Here is a 26,309-nt window from a genome sequence, read left to right as displayed (position 1 = left end):
GAGTGCTGGAATTTAGATGCCTGATGCACCTGATTCACCTTAGTTTTCTGGCACTGAGCAACCTTGAACAACTGTGGCTTCTGTTTGGAGTTCATTGTGGGATTCTTAGCCTCAGGCCCAACAGATATGTCTAGGAGCCTCTGGTCCTCCTTGGACCACTGCTCTCTGTCACAGCCACAGACCAATTTGTGCAACTGTATGCCTTCAATGTGGAAGATGATCCCAGCAGCCTAGATAAATATTCCTTTCCCAAGGTACACTGGCCAAAAAGGGCTGGCTGGCACTGATCTTCAGTATGACTTCAGCCCAGCCACTCAGCTCTGAAGAAGGTGTGTGCTCCAAAGATTCATTGTCATAAAGATATTTCATTGTCATAAAGGTATTTCCAGACACCTTTAATAGGTAGGCTTGAGTCTTTTGAAAAAGACTAAGCTCAAGAATTTATTTCTGTAAGAAAAATAATCTCCTGGTTTCCACATAGCCTACATCTTCAGTCTTCCCTAGAGTGTCTCCTCATCCAAATTTCTGAATCAAAGGCACTTATCAAGTGACTTTGGAGAAACAGTAGAAACTAAGATCCCAGCTTAAGTTGATTTCAATGAAACACTCCAACCAAATTTAACCAAATTTGGTTAAAATAAAAAACAAAGAATTATTATTAGTTTTGACTGCATGGATCCCTTGAAAGGGTCTCAGGGTCCCCAGATGACACTTTCAAAAGCACTGCTCTAGATTAACAGTTAATTTATTTAATGAATGCCTATTTTATATAGTTATAATGCCTTATATTGATATGTCCAATGTAGCCATACACTTAATATTGGGACATTATGGGAAATGCGAGTGAGAAATGGTATGTCTAAGCATTAAGTCTTCAACAATAATGAGATCAATAGATAAAGTGTAATATTAATGAGCCGTCAGTAGCAATAGAAGACCATTATATAAAAAGATGGAGGTAAATATCAGGAGGATTATTTAACGTATTTGAAAGTGATTATCTTGAGATAATGGGAAAGAAGCGTGCAGAGGAATAGAGCAAGAGATTGTCATACAGTGAAATTCTATGTGGTTGTTAAAATGATACTTTTCCTCTAGGTATATGGCATACATCTCAAAAAATAAAAATTAAAAAAAAGAATCAAGTCTTGTGTACTAGTCCGTTTACATGCTGCTGATAAAGACATACCTGAGACTGAGCAATTTACAAAAGAAAGAGGTTTAATGAACTCACAGTTCTACATGACTGGGGAGGTCTGACAATCATTGTGTAAGGTGAAAAGCACATCTCACATGGCAGCAGACAAGAGAAGAGAACTTGTGCAAGGAAACTCCCCTTTATAAAACCATTAGATCTCATGAGACTTATTCACTATCACGAGAATAGCACAGGAAATACCCACCCCCATGATTCAATTAACTCCCCCTGGGTCCCTCCCAAAACATGAGGGAATTATGGGAGCTACAATTCAAGATGAGATTTGGGTGAGGACACAGGCAAACCATATCATCTTGGTTCAGTAGGCATAAGGTGGGGCACGAGATTCTGTATTTCTACCATGTTCCCAGTGATGCCAGTGCAGGACTGTGTTTTGTGTAGCATTGACTCACGGAGAGAATGATTACTAACACATTTTTCAATCATTCTGAAAATATCAAAAAGAAAGCCTCAGTTAGGTGCTAGATGTCATTGGCATAAAGATGGGTTCTTTTTTTTTAATATAGAATTACTCTGCCACACTTCATTTCTTACTGCCCTATTATTTATTTGTGGAAGAGATTTTATTCTTCACTGAATATGCTGTGGCTAGAATTTTTTGTTATTGTACTTTAAGTTCTGGGATACACGTGCAGAAAATACAGCTTTGTTACATGCATATACATGTGCCATGCTGGTTTGCTGCACCCATCGAGGTGGGTTCTATTTTCTTAGATTAAATTCCTGGTTCATGTGGTCCCTAAGAGTGTTTGCATGCAAGGTGTGTTGGTGAACCTATTAACTTATAAGGTAAAAGAACGTAGTAAAGCACAAATTATGGCTTTATACTTGTGTGGATTTTCTGCATTCTTATATTGATTTAATGAGAAATTCTAATACTTAGGACTGAATCAGAAGCTGTCCATGATTCTTTCTTTGGCAAATTTCCCAAATAAGCTCATTTTTCTGCCTGGTATATAGTCAGTGAACCATTGTTGATGCTATGTGTGTTCACTTGTCACTTCTAAAGGTACTGCTAGCAAACAAGGCTTTCATTCATCCACTGGTACCCTTTAAACTATTTATAGGCTTAGAGTGATGGTTTGTGCTTCCACCAGACATAAAACCTGATGAGTAACACTGGCCTTTACTGTAGATGGTGGGTCCATCTGTTAGGCATCCTATCACCCAGGAGAAAGAAAATAAATGCCAGTTGGAACAAAGACTCTCTTTGTTCTTAGCTTTCATAGTCAACACCACAGTCTGTTAGGTTACCTTGGCCCTGCACAGGTTGGAGCCATCATCGTGTGCAGATTCATACTATCTGAACCCACGGGACTTTGCCCTAGTGCTTCTCAACTTTGTTGTTACAGAGGCAGTTCCTTTGCTCCTAATATGTGTCCTTCCAGTCCCAATTCACTTCCACAATCTTCAAGCCAGGAAAGACAAAAGCAAAGGGCAGCCCAGACACACAGTATGTCGCCTGCACTGGGGACCACCTCTGATAATATCCAATGGGTCGCAGCATTTGACAGTGTTGAAAATGAAACTCACTGCAGTTTAAGCCAAAGAAAAGCATTGTTCTGATTACCTTAAAAGAATCCTTTATAAAAGAAAAATCTAAGCTCTCATTCAAAATCGCTTTATGGTGATTTTTAGAAGAAGAGTATCAAAATTGTGAACTTTGAACAGTGCCACAAAGGGATGCTTGCTGGGGGAAGGAAACAAGCATGTTCAATAATGTAGGTTTTCAATAACAGGCTTTGTCTTTGAGGCTTAATACTTTATAGATAAATCTTTCCTCAGCCCCGCCGGGATAATTGGACTACAGGGCACATATGTTAACAGGTTTTGTTTTCTATTTAACTAATAACTAGCTTTCTTGTGGTAATCCTTATTTATGCTCATTATTTAAGAATATGCAATAGGAGCAGTGATAATCCCCAGAGAGAAGCTTTGTGGAGACTGCTGGGGAAATCAACAGAATCGGGGTAAGATTTTTCTTAGCAGGATAGACTTTCGGAGAACATGTAAGAACTCCTGGAATCCTTCTGGGGGTGAAGCGGTTTAGAGGAGAGGAGAGCAGACTTTTGAGTGAAACCCACTTTACTCCTGCTCTCCTGACTGTCTTGCCCACCTAGATTTTTTCATCTTTTCTAACAAGGTTCATGATAAAAAGTGAGAACTAATATTTCATAGGTCAGATAACACTGCCTTGCTGCGGGATTCGTTTTCCTTTAACCTAATTTGGTAGATTGTTTGCAATCTTGACATAACAGAAGAAGGTCCTGTATTGCCATGGATTTCTTGATGCAACTAACCCACGTTGTCAAGGCAACCCACCTCACTGATTTCTCCTGTCTAGAAAACCATTTCCACTGTTGCAAACCTTAAGTCACAATCATCTTTTAAAACACACAAGGTCAAATATGTCTCCTGTATGCACAAACCTGTTACTTTTTTATAAGACATCATGTCATTACACTGAAAGAATTTGGCATGAGGGATGTGTATATTAAAGCATTAAAGTTAAAAGAACCCCATAGCATTTATGGCCTGCCTCTGCATTCACAGGAGATTCAGGGCTGTTTACTACAGGCAGTTATATTTTTTGAAGCTGAATTCACAATGTTGGCATAGTTTGACAAATTTCTATGTAAATTGATTGCAATCAACAGCTTTCTCATGGTTTGAGGAATTAAATCACTGAAAAGACGAAGTATTTTCTGAGCTTAATATCACCCACTTCTATATTTTTATTCTTTTTAAGAGTCGAGGCCCAGTTTTGGGAGTTCTTTCCATGGAAGTGGGGTCACTTCAAAATTCTGTGAGACTCTATGACAGTATCACACTTGAATTCAGAAACTGACATCATGAAAAAAAAAAAAAAAAAAAAGTGTTTCCCCAGAGATCTGCGCTGCTGAGTGGTTGATTTAAAGGAAAATCCCAATGACAGGATAGTAACAAACATCTGACTCTTTTTTGCTGGCTCACTATTAGCAAGAAAACTGGGCTTCCTTAAGATCCTTATTGAAGTTTGAAGACTGAAAGAGCTTTTTAAAACCTAATCCTGGCAATGCACCTCACAGGCTACATTTAACTTACATGGTAATTTGAAGTAATTCTTAGTCACTCACTCAATGGTCTAGGTTTTCAGATAGTTTTTAAAATATTTACAAGACTCTTTTTTCTCTTAAGTTTTTGTTCAGAAACTGATTACATAAAAGGTAGCCATGTTTCATTTCATGATTCCTAAAGATTTGAGAACATAAGTATGAGGCCTTAAATAAAGTTTCTATATGGGTCTTAATGGTTCAGAGCATTTTCATGCTGCACATTTATTAGATAAAACATACCTCAGCTCCTTTCAGCTGCTATTCTTATTTCAATAAATCAAAGAATTTTATCCATATAAAATAGTACGAATTATCATATCCATTATTGAGGAATTGGCATTATTTTCTTTCCATTATTGTGATTTGACAGATCAGGCATTCAAACGTCAGTCAGTCAACAAAGGCTTTTAGGTTGCCGAGCTCAGCCCTTTCTTGTTATACCCTCTAAAAATTACTAGCACTCCATCACAACGCACAAAAGATTTGAGCCTGTTTATAGAAATATGTACCAAACAGTAAGGCGAATGGTTAAGGAGGTTGTGGTAAAAGAGAGTGAAGTGAACTCATGAGGCAAACATAAGGACAATGTGTACTCCAGGTCCTGTATGTAGTTAGGTGGGAAGATCATTTGCTTCTAAAACCTTTCACAGCCAAAGCAAAAACAGAAGCTTGGTCAATTAAATGATTTATAGTATATCCATAGAAATGTTTTGGCAAATACAGAGGATATCAGGTCACTTAGAGCCTAGGGAAATTTGCCTTCTGGGTTATGATTAAGTAAATACGATAAAGGCACAGATTTACCATGACAACTGTATTCTAAGATCCACTATGTTAATGATTACAATATTCGGCCAGAATTCACACATTGCTTGATAGTGCCAAGCATTGTGGTATGTGCATTGTTACATACGTAGCCCCATTTAATCCTGCCGAGAAACATGAAATCGGTATTCTTATCATAGTGTCACAAATGAGAAAACTGAGGCTTAGACAGATTAAATAAGTCTTCTGAGGTCTCAGTTTTCACCTGTTGGAGCTGAATTAGTTTCAAATCAATGTGATGTCCAAGTCTATGGTTGTAAGCATGATCCTATGCTACCACTGTGGTTCAGGGTAGGGAGGGATCATTTCTGCCTGGGTGTGTTAGAAAATGCTTCCCAGGGGAGGAGGTAGTTGAAACTGGTTTTGAATGGTGTCTAGATGTTTCCCAGTGAGATACAGAGAGTTGAAGCAGTCCTAGGAAAGAAAATAGTACATTGAAACACGCAGAGGATAAACCATTCAGAAATTCAAAATAGCTGGCTTTGCCAGCGGGAAGGATGACCACAGGCAAGTTTCTTAGCCACCCCTTTCTTATCTAAATAGAGGTAATAATAGGGTGTCCACCACAGGAGGGTTGTGAGAATTAAGTTAATAATATAAAACCATTAATATTAATATTAAGGCACATAATATTCAAGGTTAAATAGAAAGCAAGTGTCAGATTATATAGGATGCTTTGCTAAAGAATTTCAGCTTTATCCAGAAGGAAATGGAAAGACAGTTACAGGTATTAGATAAGGAATTAATATATTTGTAGTTTTCAAACATCACTCCACAGCAATGTGTGGAGAATGAAGTGTCCAGGTGAGTGAGCCAGGCACAACATTCAAGCTAGAAAAGGAGATGGACTCAATTAAGTAGCAGCTGAGAAGACAGAGTAAAAGCACTTGGCAGGGTTTAGTTCCTGAGCTAAAGTTTAGTTACTGCCAGGGCCGAAGACGAAGGATGCGCTGGAGAAAGTGGTTCATGATACTCAGCTTTCTGACCTGAGTGATGGGGTGAACAGTTTAATTGTTAACTGGGGAAGAACATAGAAACGTGTAAATCTGGGGAAATAACATAAAAAGTCCCGTCAGGACACATGGGTTTGGGATGACTGTGAGCCAACCAGATGAGTGGTAAATCTGAGAAAGGTTGAGTCTGGACTGATAGAAGTGTGAGAAAAGAAGTCATCAGGATGTCTCTGGAAGCCTCAGGCTCAGAGGAGTCAGCAAGAGAGGGACAAGAAAGAGTGGGAGAGTGTGATGAGACTGGGGATGAAGGTGAAGGCCTGGGAACTGAGGGGCAGGGGCAAGTAGAGAAGAGGAGCAAAAGAGAATGAGAAGCAGCAGCCATCAGAGAGGTGCAAAGGACCAGTAGAGACTAACACTCTTGAATCAAAATCTAAAACACACGGGAATAGTCAATAGTATCAGGTGCTGCAGACGGGACTGAGAGTAAATATACATTTAGGATGTCATTGGTAATTTTGGCAAGAGCAGTTACAGTGGAGTGTTGGGTTTTGTTTTGTTTTGTTTTATTTTTGAGACAGAGTCTGGCTCTGACGCCAGGCTGGAGTGCAATGGCACAATCTCTGCTCACTGCAACCTCCACCTCCTGGGTTCCAGCGATCCTCCTGCCCCAGCCTCTGGAGTAGCTGGGATTACAAGCATGCGCCACCACGCCTGGCTAATTTTTGTATTTTTAGTAGAGATGGGGTTTCGCCACATTGGCCAGGCTAGTCTCAAACTCCTAACCTCAGGTGATCCGCCCACCTCGGCCTCCCAAAGTGCTGGGATTACAGGCATGAGCCGCCACTCCTGGCCTGGAGTGTTGTTTTTGATAGCTACAGTTCAGAGGGTTGAAGAGTCAAGAGAAGATGAGAAAGGGTTGACATTTGGGGAAAGGTACAATATTATTTCCAAAATGTTGCCAATGGAGAAGTAAGCAAGTCAGTAGCTATAGGTGGAGCACAGAACCAAAGGATAGATGTTTTTACTGGAAGATAAACATAAAAGAGTTCTTAAACATCAGTACGATGAGCAAACAATGGAAAACATATAATAGGAAACAGAAAAAAAATTCACAAAATAATACAGACAGTAACCACACAATTATATCCATCCAGGTTCCCAGCATGGATGTGGTTTTTTTCTTCTTCCTCCATCCTTTTCCACATTTCTTATAAATGTGAAAAAATGAAAATTTAAACAGTAGCTGATACCAATTTTATCCTCTTAAATTGGCATTTAAAATGTGCTAATAGTGAAATAACTTGGTATAATTTTCCTGGAGGGCAATTTGGCTATATATTTGTGTGATAGATGTATATCAGAAATCTTGACTATGTATCCAACCTCTCCCTTAAATTTCATTTCTAAGAATTTATCTTGATGAGATAATCAAAGATGTGCACAATATTTTGCTACTTAAATTTTGGGCACAGAATTAGCTATAAGAGAGAATACAAAATGTAAAACCTAAAATAATTATACTTTTAGAAGAAGGCATAGGAAAAAATTTGTATGACTTTCAGATGGACAAAAATATCTAGATATGACATCCAAGCAAACAAAAGTTTCTAATTGTAATATAGATAATATAGATTTTAGTTGACCTATGTGATATCATGTATGTAGCCATCGAAAATGAAATACATATACAAGATATATGTTACATTTTAAAGCAGTTATCACTGAAGCATGTTAGTATGATTTTGTTTTTTTATTTAGAAAGAAAACTGTTATTTGACATTTCATTGAAGGTTCTAGCCAGTGCAATAAAGCAAGAAAAACAAATAAAAACATCTCGATTGGAAAAGATTCAAAAAAGTGGTTTTTATGCACAAATGACATGATTATCTATGTAGAAAATATGATGGAATCTACCAAAAAGCTACTAAGACTAATAAGTGAATTTAGCAAGATTGCAGGGTGTAAGCTCAGTATATAAAAATCAAACATATTTCTGTACACTAAAAGCAAACTATTGTAAATTGAAATCTTTAAAAATATTATTTGCAATAGCATTTAAATTATTAGATACTTAGGGATAAATATGACAAAAAATACACAAGACCTGTACCCTGAAATCTACAAAACATTATAGAAATCATACAAAAAATTAAAGACCTAAACGAATGGAGATGTCTATTATAGTCATGGGTTGGAAGACTCAATATTGTGAAGAGGTCAAATTCTTCCCCCAAACTAACCTACAGATTCACTACCATACCAATAAAATTCACAGCATGAATTTTTAAAATAAATTGCCAAGCTAATTATAAAATTCAAGTGGAATGCAAAAGAACTAGAATAGCCAAGTCAACTTTGAAAAAGGACAAAATGGAAGGAATAGTACCTGATTTAAAGACATACTATACAGCTACCAAAGTCAAGGCAGGATAGTATAGTTGTTAAGACTGACAAATGAATTGATGGGCCATAATAGACAATCCAGCAATATAGCCACGCATATACAGTCAACTGATTTTTGATAAAGCAATTCAGTAGGGAAAGGAAGATCTTTTTAATAAATGTAAGAAAATTATCTATATCTCACACCATATACAAAAATTAACTCAAAATGTATCCTATAAATATAAAACCTAGAACAGAAACACTTCTACAAGAAAACAAAGGAGAAAACCTTTGTGACTTTGGGTGAGGTAAAGATATTTGGATATGACACCAAAAGAAAGAAACATAAGAGAACAAATTGATGTATTAAATTATGTCAAAAATAAAAACATCTGCTTTTCAAAAGTTACTTTTAAGATAAATTGACAAGCCATATATTGGAAAATAATATTTTCATATCATATGTCTGATAAAGAACTTATATTTCACATAAATAAAGAAATCTGAGAACTCAACAATAAGAGAACACTGTATAACAAAGAAAAATGGGCAAGAAATTTTAACAGACATGCCACTAGATTTCCAAGGTTGACACTCTTCCTATATGTACAAATGTCCTGAGGCATTGTAGAAGGCATTGTCCACACTGGTTATTCAGATAAACACTGAGAGAGAGACTGTGGCAAGGAAGGGGACACTCCTCTGCTTGGCAGCCAAAGACTGAAGTGACAGATGGAGATAAATTCAAGTCCTCTTGGGCCCCACTGATGTGAGGAATAATAGACATAGGACACAAGTGCAGATAATCAGAGGTTCTGAAATAAAGGACCGTCTTTGAGAGGTGACTCAAATCCAGTGGTGGCTCCTGTCATTTAAACTATGTTTCTCAAAGTGGTTCTTTGTTAGATCTCTTCTCCGAGTTCTTCCTGAGCAACAGGACCACAATCTGCAGCTTCTCATTGTCATCATCCAGGTTCCCAACATGGATGTGGTTTTTTCTTCTTCCTCCATCCTTTGACTTCTTCTTAGTTCAAAAGGAACCTTCCTTTCTACTTTCCAAATCGCCAGCCACTCCCTATATTTCTGCATTGCATTCTGCTAGTGCCCTAAAGAAATGAAAATATACAAAAACTAAAGTTTTGTTTCAAAATGGTTTGAATATTTACATTCCAATATATTTGTGTGTATACTTGAAGACTAAAAGATTGAGGACATACATCGCAAATGAGATTATGAATAATTTTATTTCTGTTTTAGTTTTCTATGTTTTATAAATTTTCTACAATGAACATGCAATTAATAAAAAAATAAGCTATTGTAAAAGTTGAAAGAGACATAGAAATGGGTTTTAATGCTGAATGGAAGGGGGCTATAGGGCTAGAAGGAAATTAAATATAAATGAAAAAATATAATCAAAGGATCAAGGGTCATGGAGAATGATGAATTTGGACTGTACGGGAACACTTTGTCCTCATAAATAAGAGGAGAGGAAGTGAAAAGGGTGTGATGCAGTTATAAATGTATCTATTCTGAGGACAGGAAGTGAAGGGAGTTTATCCGTGAGAGGATCAATGTTCTCTGAAGTAGAAGTCACATTTAATAAGACCCACTGTCAAGACAGCAGTTCTTTTTATTCTCTGGACTGTAGGGGCCACAAGCTGCTCACCCTCTCTCTAGTGCACTCTCCACGCAGCTGCAAGAACAGCCTTTCTGAAACCCTGGCAACTGAAAAGCCTGTTTACCTTACTCCTTAGAGATCTGCTTAAACATAGCCCACATTTCAAAACCATGCCTGGCCTGAGCCAATCCACGCCCCTCACGTGCTCTCTGCAAGTGCCTGCAGCTCATCGTCCTGTTTCTGCAGACTCTCTCTATACAGGCTGTCCCTCAGCTGTTCATGTAAACCTGAGTTCAAAGATCAGTTACTTGATAGATTTTTGTCCCTAAATCCACTCACTTCAGCATTGACCAAGTTGAGTAGCAGAAGACCCATACTGAAGCCAGAGAACCTTCTATCTTCTCCGAAGCATCTCCTCCACTTGCTCAAGCATCTCCTCAGAACAACAGAAAAACTCTTCCTACTGCCTCACTCAAAAGAGGTCAGCTTTACATTTGTGTCCCTTGTAATCATGCTTTCCACCCCAAATAGTCATAAAGAAATTCCTTTTGAACGAATTTCATGAAGGAAATCTGGGAAGAACACTTTCTACTTCTCCCTACACATTGAACCGTTCACGCCTGCTCCACACCCCATGTTTCCCCGCTCCGGATGATAATCGGGGGTCCTCATCATCTGGTCCTGCCCACTCTTCCCACCTCACCTGTGCCCTTCCACCTCATGCTCAGACAGTCATCTCAGTTTCTTCAGACAAATCTCTATTCCATGCAACTCCATGTCTTTTCACAGAACCCAAATTTTTCTTTTTTTCCCCTCTTTGTCATGGTCAGCTCAAGTATCAGAAGACTTTTATGTTCTTCAATAGAAAGGAGATGTTTAAATGGGAATATTAAAACCTTCCTGCTCCATTTTCAGTGTGGATGCTGAACCTTACCTCCTTGCTTTTTGTAAGAACAAATTACTGGAGTAATATTAGATTGGTTTAACATTTAATTCTATCCCCTTGCTGTGATCCAATAATACTAGAGAAATGGACAACTGAATCTGCAGTGAAAAAGTATTCAACATGAAGATTTATAAATAATAATCATAATAGTAAATAAGCGGGAATGAAGGATGTAGGCCAAAAAAAAGCAAGGTTAACCCATTTTTATTAGGTTTCCAAAGAGAGAGGAAAGAAAAATGACAGGCTATTAAAGAACTTTTAAATGAGTTCCTTTTATGTTCAGTTCTCACTCTTGAGCTTTAGGAAGAAAAATGGGAACTGTTCTAGAATGTGAAAAATTATCACCTATGTCTCAAGAAATTTCACACAGAGAGCATAAAGGCCTCAGGAATCATTACAAAAAACAGACCCCCTTGGCATGGGCTCCCAAAGACCCAGACAAATTATTCTGGTATCCTTGGAACTGAATGAGATTCTTAGTTCCCCTGAAGCTCTCTTTGGTTCAAACCAACTGCTCTCTAATTAGAGGAAAACAGTATTTGGAGATGATAGGATAGGACAGCTTATACAGCAAAATAATGAAACAAAGTTGAATATTGCCATGTAAACACAAATGAGCATTTTACACTTTCTCCCATCACCCAGTAGGATGAGAATCAACACTTGGGATTTCATCCTAAATGCTGTAAATGAGGAAATTTGGCCAGTTGTGGTTGCAAAGTCATTTTTTGATTTCCAAACATACCAAGTCCCTGAACCACAAGTTTCATTTCCCGCCTGTGGAGATTATGTATACCTCCAACCCTTCCCTGCTATCGCTATTAAATCAATTCAAGGGAGAGCAGTTTAAAGCAAGGACTTCAACTTGGAAAATGTCTCCGATTTATTTGAGAATCATTGAAATCATGAACCTTTCCCCAGAAAAAAATAAATGCACGCAATATTTTGTATACAATTTAAGGAATTTCTATACCCAAAAAGAATCTTCTCTTTAAAAAAAAAAAAAAAATCTTCAGTTTTAGGACAAAATTCTTAACAAACGCTGAGTCAGTATGATGCCCAAAACAAATTCAAATGTAATATATTGAGCCAGTTAATCATGCTTGATATCAAAGTATTGATAAAATGGATTTTTAGATATAGTAACTAAAACACTATTTTTTAAAGTATTATTATATCCAAAACTGGAACCAATACTTAAAGTTTCACTGGCTCTCATTTAAACTGGAGTGGAATATATGTACAAATATATATTCTATGTTTTATTTATATATAAATCATATATATGATTTATTTCAAGTGTATATGTGGCTAAGAGACTCTAAAGAGTAAAAAAAAAAATCAACTCAATTACATTAAATACAATGTTCAGATGTGACACTGCTATTAAAGAGTGCAAATAGGATGTAAGAATTTTTTTGACCCATGAGAATAAGCATCAACAATGGATTGTCAGTAGATGAGCTTACTGTGGGTAGATACAAATAGACGGTTCCAAAAAGATTCTCTTTTTATTTGCTGCCACCCAAAGGAATATTCTAGAAAGACATTTCTAAACATACACAACAGAATTGAGAAAGGGATAGAAGCACTTATGAAATCAAAACCTATTATCTCTTATTGATGGAAAATTACACAGTTCCCTATTTTAACAACTACACAAAATTCCACAATTGGGACCCTAATATAAGCCTCATCAAAGCAGAAATCTTGGCTGTCTTCTTCCCTAGCATCCTACAACAATGTCCAATACATTGTGATGCTTTAATAATTAGCTCCTGAATGAAAAAAAAATCTAATAATGTCACGTATCTCACTGGGTAAGTCAACTCAGTGCTCCGGGCCTCAGTTTCTTCAACTAGAAAATGATGGGGTAAAATTGGGTATTTTAAAACGCTTTTCTCTTTTAATCTTCCCAGTGTCTGTGCTTCTGCTTAGTACATGAGCACTGTCTCCTAAACGGCAAGGCTATGATCACTTAGGCACAGAGAGTGACCACAGACCTGTGCAGATTCCACATGTGCGATAGCTGTTCACTGAAGAGGTAAGAGGCAAAGAGCCCACAACAGAAATGGGCTTCCAGGGAGAACATCATCAATGTCAGTGTCATCCAAGAGTCCGCTCGGCAAGGGTTTCAATCTCTGGGGAAGAGAGACTATGCCACCATAAAATGTAACCCAATTATTCCTTTTGTTATCTTTATGAAGCCACAATCCATAATTAAGTATCCTCATAGACACAGCTCAGTAGATTTTCTGCTGGTTCAACATGCCTGAAGCAGTAATATACTGACTTCTCTTTCAGAGTGTGTGATAAAATATCTTTCACCATAACCTCCGAGAGAAAACAGACAACCAAGTATTGATTCAATATTTTTAAAGGAACTTTGTTTAAATGCATCTATTAATTAAACTGTCAGGTAATTTGTGTTCTTACATGGCGATATTAATCAACTCAGATTTAGATGAGTTTTTGGGGAGATATGTAAGGAGGTGAAAGTATATTCACTCTGTGAAAAACCGTCAGATATTACAATGCCACTCTAAAATATGTCCCTGAACTTTTCCTTCCTTAGGGAAGTAATTGTCAAACTTCAGCATACATAAAAATCTCTCGGAGTGCCTGCCAGGAATGCAGATTCCTAGGCCACACCCCCAGATATAAATCTGGAACAAAGCTTAGGAATTTGCAATTTTAACTTTTATCCCAACAGTTCCACTGCAAATATGCCTAAATCCCACATATTATATCTACCCTCAGGACAGATATATAAACATTTTTCCATTTTTCTTTTTTCCATTCACATCATCATTATGTGTGACATCATTACTCCCTCTAGTGGATGATTTTACTCAGCACCTTTTTTTCTATATTACAAATATCTTGCTTAAAACTTTTAGGAAATCCCATCTGTCATGAAAATCTTGAAAGAAACCAATGAGAGATCAAGACAAGGTTTATAAGAAAAATTATTTTGGTAATCTAACATAAGGCTCATATATATTTACATATGCATGTAATAAGTAATATGCATATATTTTGTAGAGAAATTCTTAATCATCATTTAGTTGACTGAACATAAAATGGCTTATCTGTTTTATAAAAATAATTTGGTAGCTTTGAATTTACTGGCCACACTATTTTTAGAATATTTATGCCTGGTTTACTTCCCTGTTTACTATGTGCTAACTAGATTATCTCATATAATTCCAGCAAACTCTATACAAGAGACACTATTGTCATCCTGATTTTACCAATGAGAAAACTGAGGCATTAGGAGGTTAGGTTACTTGACCCAAGTCAGACAGGGATCTCTGACCCAACTCCCTAACCCAGAAATCTGAGTTCTTAGTCGCTTCGCTCCAATGCCTCTCTGACCATGAGGCTTCTAGCCTGTTCGACTTAACTACCACATTGCACTCCTCTCCCTCCCCACCACCCCAGGCCTCCTGCTCCTACCCCAGCTCCCTCTGCTCTCCATTGCTCTTTCCAACACCTTCTATGTTCCCTTGGCCTCTGACTCTACTAATACCTTTGCATTTGGACAATTTCTCATCTGGCAGTTGTTAACACCTCTCTCATGCATCCAGCAGCACTACTGAGTCACAATTCTTAGTAGCGTATTCCTCACATTGTAAACTAACGTGACAAGCATATCAGTACAATATATATCTCTTACTGTTACTTGAAGTAAATGCACCTTTTTCTAAAGCCTTAAAAATGATATTTCAACAATGCTTGGATTTATGTTATAAGTTGCATTTTCCCTACCATCACACCTCTATTTTTTACTCAACTGGCGTGTCTCAAGTACGAGTCTAAATACTGCAAAGCATTGTGGGCCCTTCTTGGTAAAATACTATATCAGCTAACCCCAAAAATGTTTTTGAAAAGTAAAAGAGTCTTCATGTGTAGAAATCCAAGTGAATTAGCTTTTGAGGAAAAGAGCCATTTTTTTCATGTATCCATTCTGCGGTAGCTTCTTGGATTTTGCAGTCACTAAGGTTGTCAGAATAGCATCCCTGGGGCAGAGACAGCAGGACCTTTCTAGTCAAACTGCTTCTCATGTCCTCCGATACCCAAAGAAGACATAATTCTAAGCCACACACCCAAGTTCATGCTTTCAGTTTATTTGGAATGTTTGAGTTCCTTTAACCTTTTGTGAAATCTGTCACCCAGAGCAGTATGTCTTTGGGAAACATGAAACCTTAAGATATCATTTTGAACTTGACAACGAGAATGAGAAGTTACTGGGGCATATATTAAAACCTATAATGATATTTGCTCCATTTCTTACAGAAATGAAGCCATCATTGTGCCGTCTGTTAGCTGTTTCTACCTAGTATATGCAAAGTAACTTTTGTAATAACCCTTCTTATCTTTGTTCACATAGTTAATAAAAACAGATTGTATTTTCCTGATATGAGACTCAGTATTCCAAAAAATATATTTGTACTTAGAAAATAGATGTGGGGAACGGGTGCGTTCACTGACTTAACTCTGCCTGAACAAATCTCATCTTCGTTCCTCAGAGATGTTATCAACATGACGCATTAATCTAGACAGTCAGGACAACTGAAGTCTAATTGGACGCTGTGCTGCAAGCTCCGAGTTGTGATAACTGCTAACATTTATTGAATTCTTTTTAAGTGCCTGATAGCGTTCCGCATTGACATGTATTAAGTTGCTTAGACTTTACCCTGCAAAGTAGGTGCTATTCTAATCACCATTTTACAGATAAAGAAATGGAGGCACAGAGAATTAAAATAACTCACCCAAGGTCACACAGTACTTAGTGGCAGAGCTAGAATTTGAACCCAGAGCCCTCGTCCTTTTTTTTTTTATTTTGAGACAGAGTCTTGCTCTGTCACCCAGGCTGGAGTGCAGTGGCGCAATCTCAGTTCACTGCAAGCTCCACCTCCCAGGTTCACGCCATTCTCCTGCCTCAGCCTCCCGAGTAACTGGGACCTACAGGCACCCACCACCACGCCCGGCTAATTTTTCATATTTTTAGTTTTTAGTGGAGATGGGGTTTCACCGTGTTAGCCAGGATGGTCTCGATCTCCTGACCTCGTGATCTGCCCACCTCAGCCTCCCAAAGTGCTGGGATTACAGAGCCCTGGCCCCCAGAGCCCTCATTCTTAAACAACACTTGTTGGATCACAGACAGAATACACCGCACAACTGCACGGTTCACTCCTCAGTGATGGATTCCACAAGGCCTGAGTGTGTCTATTGGGAACTTGATGCCCCAAATGATTCTGTCAGACAGCTAATGCTGAAAACCAATTCTAGTTAGAAAAGACTCCCGTTACCCGGCAGTTCAGAATGCAAAAGGAGACTCAAACTGAGTGGTAGCAAAATGAAGCCATTGATTTCAGGGTCTTAGGTATGCCTTTTTGCGGAAGTGTTTATTACCATTTTTCAGTAAGACTGCCAATTACTTGCAGTGGTATCTTTACCCCAACCTGGGTCTCGGTAACTACTTCCCCCAATTCTAAACCAATGTGTGCACACACTGTCCCAAGACGATACTGTTAATTTGCTGTTTATATTTGGGTTGGTGATCTCCCAGGTTCATCTGGACACATGGCCCATTCCTCACTGTTTCCACTTGCAGTTCCTTTGGATTGCAGATCCTAATTTTTGGTGCAGTACCAGACCTTTCCTCTTGTACTATTATCAGGAGAGACAGAGGAGCTGCACTTAACCAGAAAATAGAGTGGGCCATGTACAAAAGATGTCAAATGATTATCACTGGTGGACCTAACATGGAAGAGAACTAGGGGGAAAAAATATATTTTTTAAGGAAATGATAGACTCACAGAGCATTTATCGCTACCACAAGAACAGTATGGGGGAAGCTGTCCCCATGATTCAATTATCTCCCACCAGGTCCTTCTCATAACATTTGGGAATTATGGGAGCTACAATTCAACATGAGATTTAGGTGGGGACACAGCCACTATATCACTGTAATTCTGAGGAAGGAACAAGTTTGCACTCGTGTACACTTCCTGACTTGTGCCCAACAGTGAGTGCCTTAACTAGTGAACTTTACCAGCTGCCTACCACCTGCCTGGCTTTGTTGTTTCCTCCCTATCATCAGTTTTGTAGCAAATTTCACGAAAGGTCTGCAGAGGTCAAATTTGTCTGCTAGTCTTTTAAAATACATTTTTAAGGGGGAAAGTATTTACCATAGGCATACGTCTGAACTTAAAGATTTATTAAGGTTCGAGAGTTACTCCTCATAATTAAGAGTCTGTTGTTTAGTTCTCTCCCAGAGTGTTTGAAATTGTTACTAATATAATTAGATTTAATAGGCTTTTATGTTACCTAAACACTAATTTGAAAAGTAAAACAAAAAATGGAAGTTTGCTTTAGTGATTAATGCGCTAACTCTGAATCATTTCAGTTCAAATAAATGAATTATGTAATTTTTTTCAGCCAACCTGAAATATTTAAATCACAGCCAGAAAACCAAATTCATTTGTTGATTACCCTTTCCTGGACTACTAATTAGTTCATGACAGGGAGTGACAAGTACTACTTCTAATATAAACTCCACTGAGGTCACCGTGCAACTCTGCTAAGTGTCATTCTTTAGGCAGGTGGTTCTCTAACTTTAGCTTGCATCGGAATCACCTGAGGGCTTGTTAAAGCACATTACAAGGTCCCCATCGCCAGAGTTTCTGATTCCGTGAGTTTGGTGTGGGGCTCAAAATACTGGATTTCTACCAAGTTTCCTGATTGCTGCTGCATCTGCTACCGGGGAACACTGAGAACCACTGCTTCATATGAATGGGTCCTCTAGAAATTTCTCCAGCATAGCAAGTCCAAGGACTTGTAAAAGGTTTACTTATTATCCTCTAGCACAACATATCTTACTGAGGCATGTAAATAATATGATAACCTTTACACTTGCTGTTCCAGGTATTATTTTCGCTCGTCTGCAGCAAAATCCGACAGGCAGAGCCAGTAAACAATTAAAATGTGGCTTTGCATTTATGCAAAATGACAGGAAGAACCTGCACACCTGGCTGGCCGGCTGGGAGCTCCTGGGTCTGGCGGTACCAAAAAAAAAAAAAAAAAAGGCTACTGTACTAGCTAGTTTGGGCCTGGCGCCACCTGGTGGTAATTTTTTGGTCTATCATTCTATAGATTGAAAACTCTAGGTCACGTGACTGTTACAGCCGCTAGAAACCACAGGTGAATTGTCAAGAAAAAAGACGAAATGGATTTGGCAAAGTAGTCCCTACCTCATGCTTTTTTCTTTCTTTCTTTTTTTTTTTTTTTTTTTTTTGTGAGACGGAGTCTCGCTCTGTCGCCCAGGCTGGAGTGCAGTGGCGCGATCTCAGCTCACTGCAACCTCTGCCTCCCGGGTTGAAGCGATTCTCCTGCCTCAGCCTCCCGAGTAGCTGGGACTACAGTCGCCCGCCGCCACGCCTGGATAATTTTTTGTATTCTAGTAGAGATGGGGTTTCACCGTGTTGCCCAGGTTGGTGGCGAAATCCTGAGCTCAGGCAATCCGCCCGCCTCGGCCTCCCAAAGTGCTGGGATTACAGGCGTGAGCCACTGCGCCCGGCCTGCATTTTTATGTTATACAAATAAACTGCCTTTATTCTTCACTGGTACAAAGACTTAAACAACACTTTTCTGTGGGCAGTACTTTTAAATTTATATTTTAGGAGAGAATATAATGCAAGTAATTTGAATTAGAGAACCTGACCCTATCATGCAAAGTTTGATTTAACTTCATCAAATAGACAATTTCACAGAAACAATGTTTGCATCAAGTTATACCACAATTCAGAAAAAACATATAGTCATATTTTTCTAAGTGAATAATAGAGTTCTGTTGGATTTCTTTCTATTGTTTAGGGGCTCCTGCAAAAAAAAATCAAAAGCAAGAACAGTAAAACAGGTACCAAAGACCCAGGGACTGTAAAGTCCAAAGCGAGGTTCAAGACTACCTATGCAGGAGGTGCTAAGATTTTGTGAAACTACTTCTGCCTAATCTTAGCTCATCCCCCATCTTCAAGGTATAAAGGAGAACTTGAAGACTAAGGAAGGGCAGATGAGAGAGTCGGCAGTGTAAACATTTGTGAAAAGCATGGTGGTGTATGTGCTGTCGTGCGTTCCTTCTCCCTGACCTTTGGGAAACGGGAAGGGGAGCTGCCGTCTTACCATTTCCACCAGCTTCCTCCAGACCCCTTGGAGAGACACGTCTTCTCAACACTGAGGGACTTGAGGATAAAATATTCGACTAAGGACCAAGCAATAAGCAAAAGAAACTTTACTTCATCACCGACAAGGCAATAGTCTGTATTTTCTGGGGGTCCTGTGGGAAAAACTAACATAGAGTCATCTCCAAAGTGGAGCTCAAGAATTTACAAAAAATTAGCCAGGCGTGGTGGAGGGCGCGTGTAGTGTGCCTGAGTGAGGCTGGCACTGCTGAGGCTGATCAGGGACCACACTTTGGGGACGTGAAGAGGATCTTCTCAGGAACAACCTTCTCTAGAGGTGTAACCATGGTAACAATATACTCCTGGTAACAAGGCAATAAGTCACACGTTATTTGGTAAAGCAGGACAGGGGAGGAGAAATGCTATGAAAAGTTTCACAGATTATCACTTGCCTATCACGAAATCTTTTGTGAACTGCCACTGAATTTCAGCATCACGAATATTAATTGAAGGCACGTTCATGACAGCTTTGTTAAAAAAAGATTTCTATCCTTATCTTCTCCATTTCTCGTTCTTAGTAAGGCTTGCAAAACATACTGAAATTTTGTAAACAAACCCGAAAAGATAATATGAAGGGAAAGGTTTATAAAATACATTGATTTCTGCCAGCGCCATTTACTGAATATTGTATGCAGTAATGTAGTCGTTAGGAAGAGGGCACTGTGGCATTACATTTGCTTGTGTGCTGTCTAGTGAGTTTCTAAACGGTTCCTGTAAGGATTTATAAAGTGGAAAATGTGGATGGTTCCCTTACGCTTCACTTCTCCTTAGAATGTTAACTGAGATTTAGAAGTGACAACTTCAGAGCTTCTATTGTCTGGAACTAGATGAATCTTTACAAATGATTTGGTCCATTCTTGTCAGCTCCACTGATATTTTTCTATTTGAGGAGGCTTACTTTTTAATAGTGTTCCAGCCATTTAATCAAATTGCTCCTAGATAGAAGAAGTCCCAATTTTAATAGTATTTTAAGCCAATTTTATAATTGAGGGTTGATTTGATATGAATATTTTATTACTGCAAGTATTCTATCCACTTGGAACACAGAAACTTTAAAAATGTGAAGCTGTTTTTCCTTACCAGCTTCCACTTTTTATCTGTCTGTATTAAATACTGAAGTAATTCAGGGAATATTTATTAAATTGCAAAATGCTATTGCCAAATAATAATATTCTATGATTATATGTGTTATTCAGATTAATATTACAATAAACCAAAGCCAAAACAGGATTTTAAAAAAATCAATCTTGCACGGATATGAGGTTTTGAAAAAACTCAATTAACATTAAAATCTTCTCAGTTCAAGATTGATTAATTCAAAATAGAGTCTAAATTGAAACATCTGTTTATTCCTTAATCACATTATTAATATTTACCTTTTGTTATGCTTGGAATAATATATAAATATGGTTTGATAAAAAACAAAGTACAAGGTAAAGAATGAATTTTTAATTAACTCTAACAAACTCCTACGAGGAAAATTACATGATGACTGGCCAGTAGGAGGAGAGGAAGGGATGGTGTTTGTAAATAAAATATTTCTTTCTCTAAAATGTTTAAACTGCTCTAGAGCATCAGGGTCATACTTCAAGTATTGTGCTCTCTTGCAAATGAAATTATAGGCTCTTACTCCGTAGACTGGAAGAGAAGCTAGGAAGTATCTATTTAATTCTCTTACCAATAATTGCATTTGACAGCAAGTGGCAGAGACCTGGGAAATAATGGCTTAATCAGGAAGACAACAGGATGTCCAAAGGCAAGCTGTTGCTGATTGGGCTGAGAAAACTCCAGTTCTCAAGACTTTTCCTCAAGATTGCAAGATGAACACTCTCCCACTTAATTATGAATTCCAGGTAGCAAAGAGCAGAAAATGAAAGAAAGGATCAAAGGACAATACCTACATTAGAAAGGCAAAAACTTAATGTCCCACTAGATATTGGCTCACATCTCATTGCTGGAAAATAATCAATGTCCACCTGTGCCAAGAAAGGTTGGAAAGGCAGCTTTAAGATGGGCACAATGCCAACCCTAATGAATTAGTTTAACAAAAGAAGTGAAGAATGGTTATTCTCTTCTCCACCTCTGTCACAGCCTCTGTCAAAATCTGCTCCTCATGAAGACGAGGCAGTGAGGCCCAGAGAGAGTACATGATTTTAACCAGGTCTCAAAGCTGGTGGCAGAGACAGGACTTTATGTACCACAACGTACACCATCTTGTTTCTGAGTTGTGCATTGAAATCTACATGTGTGATGGTCAGGTGGGGGAGGAATGGAGTCTTCTGAAGTTCTGAAGATTTTGCTTTAGTGAGGGCATAATAATGTAAAGAATCCTAGATTATTAAAAGCTTGGCATGTCAGTTCACTTCTAATAAAATCACTGTAATTTTTTAATGGAAAGAATGCAAAGAAAAATAAAAACACAATTCCTAACATAATAATGAAGTGATACTGTAGCTACAAAGACATTAAAATATATTTTGAGAGGCTATTTCTTCAAAGTAAATATGGGAGATATTACCTTATAGAGACCATAACTTCAATAAAACTTGCGGCCTTCTTCCTCTCCCAGACTGAGGGAGCAGCCCTCAGCTTTCTCAGGAGTGTGATTAAAGGACAGCAGTCCTCACAGTAGTTACAACCCTTACGGTAGCAGCAAGTAAAGGTTGCTCTAAAAGAGGCTTCAGCAGATTTTCTAGTATTGCCCAAGTGATAAAATTCGGTTTTCTAGAATAGCTGTGAATAGAAAATGTTGACTTTCTCTTGCAGATATCATTCAGCCATTCAAATACTTCTTAAATTTATACATTCAAGAATGTAAAACTATGTCCAGTTGTGTGATAATCCAAGAAGATATTGTTACCTATTACTACATATAATGTAGTACCACAAGGAAGTGATAGGCAGAATCCTGAAAAGAAAGTTTTTAATTGTTCAATATTAAAGCTATCTCATTCTTGGTACAGATAAGGAAACTATAGACTTGCAAAACAGAAATGACTTGATTTAATTCATTTGGAGAATAGAAAATTATTTTTGTTTGCAATTTAATATACATTTAAGTTAGGCCGGGCACAGTGGCTCATGCTTATAATCCCAGCACTTTGGGAGGACAAGATGGGTGGATCACTTGAGCCCAGGAGTTTGAGACTAGCCTAGGCAACATGGTGAGACCCCCATATCTACAAATACATACAAAAATTAGCCAGGCATGGTGGTACATACCCATAGTCCCAGCTACTCTGGGGGCTGAGGCAGAGGTTCTCTTGAGCCTGGGAGGCAGAGGTTGCAGTGACCCGAGATTGTGCCACTGCACTCCAGCCTGGGCGACAGAGTGAGACCCTGTCTCAAAAAATATATATATATACACACACACACACACACACACACACACATACATACGTATGTATTTAAGTTATATGTAACTCTCTAGGTTATAATTTCCTATCTCTCTAAACATGAAGACTTATTTGAATATTACAGTGTTATCTGAAATTGCAGATATTTGCTGTTTTTCTTCCATTCATGATCTATGTCTGGGAAATAAAAGGGGAGAAAAATTTCCTAGTTTGCAAATTCAGTTTTGTGTCCTTCGTTTCTGATTGCAGTGGGAGAAACTACAGATGACCACAAGTGAAAGGAGGAAAATATTCTGCTCTGTCACATTCCACGTAATCGCGATCACCTGTGTGGTTTGGTCTTTGTATGTACTGATAGACCGGACAGCGGAGGAAATCAAGCAAGGCAATGACAATGGTAAGAGCACATCTTTCTTCTTACCCTCTTGGATCCTAAAGATAATACTCAGAGGTGGATAGGGAAGTCATTTCCCCGGGTTAGGCCTTCATCATGTATGATACACTAGAAAAGCTAGTATTTGCTATTGATTCTTCCCTAATCATGTTATTGATTAATACTCTGATTAAAAAGCATTAACTATATGGAGTCCCAAGCTGAGATGTGAAATTCATCAAATCCATATAAAACTTAGTGGCAGTTACATACAAATGGCAAACACCACTTCGGGCTTTTCGGTAGCTGAATAAGGATCAAGTTCTGCCTGATGTGAAAAGGCAAATGGCTGTAAAAATGAAGGGTTTCTCATTTTATTTAATTCACTCTAGTCATCTCTCCTTTAAAGCATGAAGGAGATGGCATTCTAGTAGAGAATGTGTTATAGCTCTTTAGTTAGTATTATATAGTTTGATAAAGTGGGTTAGCCCCATGGTTTGACATTTTAGCCATGCGAAGTTTGATTGTGAAGGATGGTGTCAAGTCTGCAAAGAAAAATGTTTCTAAATCAGTAAGGCATATTCTCACATTAAAATAGGTAAGTCACTTAAAACAGAAACAAAAAGAGAAAGCACAATGTCTATAAAATATTATTTTCATGTGTGAAAGGACCCAGTTCTGTTTCTCATTGGGCCCTATAAGTTTTCATACCTTATCCAGCCTAAATCGTTGGCGGTAAAACAGTGAGAAACATCCCCACACTCCCACACTCCCGCAGGAAAAAGTGTTTAACCACTGATGCCTCTAGAAAAGACATTGTTCAGATAGAAACATTTTGAGTTTGTAATGTTGTGAAAAATGTTTGCACATCCCTACACCCAGAGAAAAAATGGAAGAAAATGAAAGCACAAAAAAATGAGAGGAGGTAAGAAAAAAATAAATAAGGAAGAGATTAAAACACAGAAAGGTTGGTTACTTCTGTATTTCTGCGTGGGGATTCATAAGCACAGAAGGGGAGGCTCCATTCTCACACTCGCCCTCTAGGTGGCAGCAGCACACGCCAGCGTGCACCGCTCTGAGCATTTCAAAAAGCCGAAAGGGGCTGCGGGGATAAAGGGAAGGCCAGGACCCACGATAGGAATTGTGGATGGGGTTTATGTGTGTCAGAGAGGGGATGGTGACAGCGTTTCAGGTGCCACTGTCCTTTTCTGGAAGAAAATGAAAGCACTACCGTGTCGAGTCTAAATGCTAGAAAAACAGGTAGGATGGGGTTTTGTGGGTTGTTTTTATGTGTTTATTTATTCCATATTAACTCATTTACATCCCATTAATATCAAACTACATTGTTTGCAACCACATTATGTACTGTTTCAGAGAGTCTTGATTTTAAAATGTCACATTACATCCTTATTAAATAAGTTCCGTGAGGGTAGAACTTTTTCTTTTTTAAATCCAATGTCCTCTCTTGATATAGTTACTGGCCCAAGTAACAAACAGTGTGCTGTAAATACTGCAGTCACATATGGATGGAAAAACAAAGAGGCATCCCCACCTCGCTTCACCCAATGTCTTACCCTAGAACTCTAGTGTTTTCCTAGCAATCAAGGGCAGACATGATACCCTTAGATTAGATGACACATTTAGAGCTCAGCATTTGAGAACCACAAATTTCCTCCAGGTAATGTAGTCTCTCCCCTCTTCCAGTGGTCACCCTCACTTGGTCTCTTTGTAGTAAACTGCAGAGCTCTTCTCCTCCAGCTACATGAGAAGGAAAGAAAATTAAGAGCCCTCCTCGTAGATGTAAGAAGAGGAAACAATCTCACGTCATGTATACATAGACCCTCATAGACACCCATAAGAAAACCCCTCTCTTACATTTATTTTATCCAACCACATTTCTAAGACATGTGACTGAATAGCAACCATTTACCCTACAATGAACATGATGGTCTCAACTTCAGCCACAAAAATATCTCCAAAAACCAAGAAACTCATGGCTCCATGCTTTCTTCCATTTTTCTCTGTCTCCTTGCTCATTCTGTAGGCCCCCTAGATTTTATTTTATCTTCAGCTGCCATGTCAATGCTGATAACTTCCCAAATTCATTTCCTACTCCTACTGTACTCCAACCCATACATCCACCTATCTTCTGAATGATTCTGTTTGAAAGTCTCAGCATGTCACAATGCATAATCCCCTACCACTTCTCACTCTAACACCCGTGGGAATGGCACCACTAACACCCAGTAGCCAAGCCCAGATACCCAGCTTTCACTCTGATTTCCTTCCTCTTCTACCTTAAATCAATCACCAAATCCTACTCACTCTGTCTCGCATGCCTCTGGAATCTGTCCATTTCTTTCCTTCCCTATGGCTACCATCCATGTGGAAACTATCATATTTTTAACTTGAAAACTGCAGAAGCTTCTTGACTAGACTTTCTCCAGTTTTGCCAGCTTCAACCCAACCCATGCTCAATAATATAATCCCAGCAGATTTACAAAAACACAAATCTAATCACATCCTATTCCCACTTAACCATTAAAAGGTAACCCAAATTCCTCAGTGGGACTATGCTGCCCCAGTGACCTAGCTGAAGCCAGCTAGGCCGAACATTCATTCAGCTCCTCAAATCTATGTCCAGGCCCTTGCTCAGCTTTTCTCTCTCTGTAAAACATTTCCTTCCAGCTTCTCTTGTCCACCACCACTACACACATTCTTAAACACTCATGTATTCTCACACACCTTCCTCATCCCAACTCAGTCTCTGCAGTTTACCTTAAACATCACTTCCTGTGGGAAACTCACTTCAGCTCCCTGAAGTAGGATCATTATTCCTACCACAGTGGTTCTCAAAGTATGGTCCTGAGACCAGCAACATCAGTATCACCAGGGCATTTGCTAGAAATGCATATTTTTACCTCCTGCCTCCCTAGACCTATGAAACCCTGATGGTGGAGGCCAGCAGTTTGTACTGAAGAAGCCTACAGGTGATTCTGATACCGGCTAAGGATGGAGAGTCACTGCCCTACCACATAGTCCCATAGCATCCTGCATTTACCCTCCCCAGGGCTTCTCCACATTTACTGCATGGTGGATTACCTGTGGTATGTTCCTGATGCTGCAAAGCTGGGCTTTATCCCCAGAGGTTTATACTTAGTCACCCCTTAGATGATTCTATCATGTAGCTAGGGAAGCTCTGCCTGTGAGACTTACCACATGCCATTGCAATTGCTTATTTAATTGTCTGTCTTCCTTCACCTGCTCAGAGCAGGTAGGGGCCTTCTCTGTCC

At 38.6% G+C, this 26,309-nt stretch overlaps 1 protein-coding gene across 9 annotated transcripts in view; it reads left to right on the top strand.

Annotated features, from left to right (window-relative positions):
- The window catches only part of MARCHF1 (membrane associated ring-CH-type finger 1), an 857,900-nt gene that overhangs the window by 815,730 nt on the left and 15,861 nt on the right, over positions 1-26,309 (top strand). For all 9 annotated transcript variants that reach the window (XM_054553351.2, XM_054553349.2, XM_054553352.2 and 6 more), the window contains 1 exon segment: positions 22,893-23,040. In XM_054553351.2, the coding sequence (XP_054409326.1) occupies positions 22,893-23,040 (148 nt within the window).

This window comes from Pongo abelii, chromosome 3, assembly GCF_028885655.2.
Source record: "Pongo abelii isolate AG06213 chromosome 3, NHGRI_mPonAbe1-v2.0_pri, whole genome shotgun sequence".
NCBI classification, from domain to species: domain Eukaryota; kingdom Metazoa; phylum Chordata; class Mammalia; order Primates; family Hominidae; genus Pongo; species Pongo abelii.
This window is presented reverse-complemented; position numbering and strand designations above follow the sequence as displayed.